This window comes from Aptenodytes forsteri, unplaced genomic scaffold, assembly GCF_000699145.1.
Source record: "Aptenodytes forsteri isolate BGI_AS27 unplaced genomic scaffold, ASM69914v1 Scaffold431, whole genome shotgun sequence".
NCBI lineage: Eukaryota > Metazoa > Chordata > Aves > Sphenisciformes > Spheniscidae > Aptenodytes > Aptenodytes forsteri.
This window is the reverse complement of record NW_008794622.1, coordinates 40,843-46,264: the sequence shown is the minus strand read 5'-3', so window position 1 is coordinate 46,264 and position 5,422 is coordinate 40,843. Positions and strand designations below refer to the sequence as shown.

Genomic DNA, 5,422 nt, shown 5'->3' with positions numbered 1-5,422 from the left:
TTGACTGCTTCCTCTTGGATTATGGGGGGTTCATCCTGCTCGCCGTCCCTGTCTTCCAGCTCGGGGGGCCGAGTACCCTGAGGATAACTGGTCTGCCTGTTAAAGACTGAGGCAAAGAAGGCATTGAGTACCTCAGCCTTTTCCTCATCCTCGGTGACAATGTTCCCCCCCGCATCCAATAAGGGATGGAGATTTTCCTTGGCTCTCTTCTTGTCATTAATATATTTGTAAAAACTTTTTTTGTTGCCTCTAACGACAGCGGCCAGATTGCATCCAGCTGTGCTTTTGCCTTTCTAATGTCCTCTCTGCATGACCTAATGAGATGACACTAAATGCCTATCTTAAAACTACTGAAGGAAAACCCAGTAGTGTCCTTGACTATAATGGCAGTGTAGGGAGTTAACTCACAACTAGACGCCTTCATGCATCCTTATTGCCTCATATACTGTCACCCGGGTCAAGATGGCACATGTCGTGGCACAGAGAGCATAAATAAGATATATTCACCAAAAATTTCTTGTGAGCCTAGTTGATGTGGTAGAACCTAAAGAAAATAAAAGCTCTTTTTTTGTAGTGGATATGCACAAAGATGTTACTTGTGGTTACTCTTTAAAGACCAACATCTTTAACATTTCTGGAGTTAGTTTTTACTGAAATATAAATTAGAAGAACTAACTTTTAAAGTAAAGATGCCTCAGAGTGGTTACCTACGGTAGAAAAGCAATGAAAAAAAATTCTGTCTTTCTCATTGTACTTCTTGATTACAGGGTTGGTTTCAGTCAACTCAGTGACTGTTACAATTATCTCTGTGCAATAGCTGTCTCGTACCGACTCATCCCAGCAGTCTGACAGTATCTCAGGGAGCTGCAGGCTTCCAGATCTTTTCTGTGACCCTAAAACCTTCACGTTCCTTAACCTGTAGCCCATAAACATGTCTCATCATAGCATGCTCATTTGCTTTAAGAAAACTGATCTTATCTTCCTCCATAGTGGTTCATCTGGTACAGACAATCCCAGTCTAAAGGAGTATATCATTCAAAGTGTGAACAAACAAACAAGACAGATACTGTGTGTCAAATTGAATTAATTGCTCCTTTAGAATGTAACTGTACAGTGTAAACAAAACCTTAGTAGTAATCAGTCACAATATACTCATGAGAATCAAAAAATTCTTAGGTATCTTAATAAAGTCATCCAAATGTGGAATTATTATTCAATATATGAAGGAAGAATTTCAGGTGGCTATTAATGGCACAAATTACAGGCGTAGGCATTCTTTAGGAAACACTGTCATCACACAGTACTAAAATCTTACTGGGGAAAAAGTGGAAAGGAGAAAAATATATATGACTCTAAAACAAATAAGGCAGGAAGAACAAACATCTCATAGGCAAGGAAGAAAGCATAGGAAGATGCATTTTTAAACCTGGGAAGAATCTCTTACGACATTAGGCTTCTCAGTAAAGCTACAAATACTATATTCCAGATGATCAAATGTAGGCTGTGCATGCAACTTAGAGGTGTGTCAATAAGAATTAAGTGAACTGAAGAAGAATCATTCTGTAGCATAGATTGATTTTTATCTGACAAGGATGTAAGGTCTGGTTTTCAAAAAAGACAAGTCACTCAGCATTAGACATGGTAACAAAAAAAGAAATTATGCCAGTGAAAAGCAAGCAGGTTCCCTTTACTCCTGGAAATAACAAAAAGGGTGTTTCAGGGGAAGATTCAGCACACCTTATTAGCATTAACAAGATGCAACCTGTCCTAGACTCCACAGACTGTATTAATGGGAACTGTATTTAATGTAAAGGGACCTAAGCTGAATTTCCTCTAACTTAGTTCTCCAGAAAGGATTTCTCATCTGCAAGTGTCTTTGCTGGAAGTTCAGGTATTTCAATAGTGATAAGTGACAATAGTTACAAAGAAAAAGGGTGACCATTCAGCAGGGAATTAAGCTATTCCCTTTTCTCCTGAGAACAGAACCCTAGAAACAAGTCTTCTGATGGCCTTTTTCATTTCGGTATTTCTCAGGGTGTAGACCATGGGATTCAGCACTGGAACAAGCACAGTGAAGAAGATGGAGGCCACTTTGTCCAGTTCAAATGTCTTGAAGGGCCGAGCATAGATGAATATTCCTGGAATGAATGTTATGCTTATTGCCATTATCTGGGCTATGCAGGTAGACAAAGCTTTGTGCGTTCCTCTGGTGACTTGCCTCCTTATCTTGACTAAAATGACAGTGTATGAAATGAGCAGCAAGACAAAAATTACTATGAGGAGCAGTCCACCATTTGAGACCATCAGCAGCTCTGTCTGGTAGGTGTCAATGCAGGCCACTTTCAGTACTTGTGGGACATCACAGTGGAAATTGTCCAGGGTGTTAGGACCACAGTAAGGTAAAGGGAGAAGCAGAGCAATCTGTGTTGCAGAGTGAATGAATCCACCTGCCCATGACCCTGTCACTAGGCCTAAACACACCTCACGGTTCATTATTGTCAAGTACTGCAAGGGCTTATGGACAGCTACATACCGATCAGCTGCCATCACTGCAAGAAGGAAGATATGAGCACCACCAATGAAGTGGAAGACAAACATATGAAAGATGCACTCCTTGAATGGAACAGTTTTGTGCTGGGAGAGGAAACCTGACAATAGAATGGGAGTATTTACTGATGATTCGGTGATATCTGTGAACTCTAAGTTGGCCAAGAAGAAGTACATGGGTATGTGCAAGTGGTAGTCAGTGATAACAGTGGTGAGGATGGTGATGTTTCCCAAGCAGGTCATCAGGTAGACAATGAAGAAGACCGTGAAGAGGAATTGCTGAATCTTAAGACTGTAGTTGAAGCCCAGGAGCACAAATTCCGTCACAGGATTGGTTACATTCTGTGGCTCCATTCATTACCATCCGAGCATGCCTGTGAGAGGAACAATGTAGAAGGGAGACTGAGGAAAGTAAGCTTTTCAACACCGAGAGATGATCTTTCCCCTCCCCTGGCTCAGAAACCCCCATCCTAGAACCCTCCTTATATCCCTGCACTATACAGTGGAAATTTTGTTCAGTGGAGGTAGTCTCAGTGTTGGGAACTGTTTTCTTTGATCTTCAGTTTGGCTCCTCTGCATCTATACCCTTAAAATCCAGTGTAACTTTACAATTAGTTGCTATCTTCATAAATAGACTTCTGTTTCCCCAGCGATGCAGGCTTTGGCCCCTCCTCAGTGCAACAGTACTTATCTCTAATATTACCTTTTTCCATTCACACATCAAGAGCCCTTATTCCACATAGGACTGCTTTGTCTGCAGTCTCAGAGTTGCCTGATTCCTCTCCTCCACAGAGGACTCCAAAGAGAAAACAAAATTGAAAAAAAACCACTCATACATCATTCTGTCTAAGCATCAAAATAGATGCTAGGAAGAAAGTTACTATGAAATCTATACGAACTTTCCTGGGTCTGAACAAAAATGGTTTTGCTATAGCTACTAAGGGATTCCTGCTCTGGCAATCATTAAGAAAATAAATAGAGTATTTTATGATGTAGTAGTGTTTACTAGGCTACTGCTGTGTTAGCCTAAGGGAAACAGGATGTATTGCACATTCTTTACTTTGCAGGCATGTCTGTTTCAGGGCAGAGGCAATCTGAGAAAACAAAGGAACATTTCAGCACACAAAAGAATGCCCCATTTCTCGAATTTCTCTCCATTATCATGAGACAAGCAATCTGAAGAATGAGAAAAGACAATCTGTTATGAGGCCCACTGTGCTCTTCATCACATCCTGCAGGGGAGTCTGCCCTGGACTTTACATTCAGAGAGGACCCAGGATATGCAGACTGCAGTTCATTTCATTTATACAGACATAGGCACTTCATTCTACTTATCTCAGATACCTGAATTAAGATTCAATCATCCTCTGAGTGTGTCTAGTTCTTGTTGTTGGTTCTAAGCAGACCTTGGTGATTAACTCAATTACAAAAGTGGAACTGTATTTCTAAAAGTAAATGTTCAAAATAATTTCAGATGTCCTAAAATACCCAAGACATTTACACTGGCTTGGCAACTGTCATACATGATTTATGGGTAACACATGCTCTTGAGGTATGGCAGTTGGAATTCAGATGGCATGCTCTAGTCATTTCTGTTTAAGAACCTGGATCCCCCCTGCAATGTCTTTTAGATACATACATTGGACTCCACCTCTCTTGACCTCAGCCCTCAGCATCCTAAATCTCTGTACATGAACTGGTTGTGCAGTCCTGTTGAAGTAAAGATTGAGGAAATGGCAGCTGCAGAATGTGATCAGTTTGTCCTAGTCTTGGTACCTGAATACCCTGAGGATAACTGGTCTGACTATTAAAGACTGAGGCAAAGGCGGCATTAAGTACCTCAGCCTTTTCCTCATCCTTGGTGACAATGTTCCCCCCTGCATCCAATAAAGGATGGATGCGTCCTCATGCCCTAGGATGAGACGAACTGTGCTCTGGGAGTGCCTGTTTCTCACCACTTACTCTAATGAAGCCCAAAAGGCTAGCTTATATCTGGATTCTTACCTTGTAGGTATCTGAAGATATGTGACCAGTATTCTATCCCCTGACCCTACAGAGAGGCACTTTTCACAGCCTTTAGGTGCCCAACACTCATTCCAGGACAAGAAAGACTTCCATTCTGCCCTACCTGCTCTAGTTCACCCTGTTCTCCCTGTGTCTGTGAGGACTCCATGTTACATCTCAGAGCTTTCTTTTTCACATCAGACTCTCTTCTCCCCGCTTCTTTTTGTCATTCAGTCTCACTCCAGGGATCCTGCACTCTAGCCCCTATTTCTCTCTTTGTCTTAAATTCAGTGACTCAACATACCAGACCCTTCATATACTTCGTCATTTACCAAGTCTGTTTCCAACCCACCAGAAGGCAGAAGTTCCTCGAGTCCATTCCATTTTCTCTGTGTGTGCCAATTACCTGCCCAAAACATGTGAAATCTTCGTTTCTCCCATCTGAAAATGTGAGGCGTTGTGCATTTCTCTAGGCATCCTTTATGCTCCTCCCACACTTTCTCAGACTCTCTGTGAACTCTTCTTGTCCTCATAAGATGTTTACCTCATTTTACTTCAGTTCCTGACTGTACTGATCAGATGACAGATTCTCTTATGCTATAGACAATAAGCCTTACTTGCTGCTGCTTGCTTTCTTTTGTAGGGGCTGAAGTTTACAGAGTCAGTTGGTTTGACTCAGTTTGTCTGGATGGCTGGCATGGACAAAGCCTGAATTTGGGACATTTCCTCTTTGTGTATGTGTCCCCTTGCCTGGAAAGTCAGATGTTCAATTCAGAGAGAAACCACAGGACAAACCAAATCAGGGATTGTCAGAGAATTTGGGCTTGTGCCATGGTTGTGTCATTAAAGAATTTAGAGTAATCTATTCCTC

General features: G+C 41.6%; 1 protein-coding gene across 1 annotated transcript; it reads right to left on the bottom strand.

The window, feature by feature from the left end:
• Nucleotides 1-1,953: 1,953 nt before the first annotated feature.
• LOC103893948 (olfactory receptor 4D1) lies at nt 1,954-2,901 on the bottom strand. Its single transcript, XM_009273251.1, has one exon. The coding sequence runs from the start codon at nt 2,899-2,901 to the stop codon at nt 1,954-1,956; it is 948 nt and encodes a 315-aa protein (XP_009271526.1).
• Nucleotides 2,902-5,422: the final 2,521 nt, after the last annotated feature.

Bases quoted from the DNA above. Each gene is read 5' to 3' on its own strand.
- LOC103893948 (XM_009273251.1), bottom strand. From the start codon at position 2,901: ATGGAGCCACAGAATGTAACCAATCCTGTGACGGAATTTGTGCTCCTG.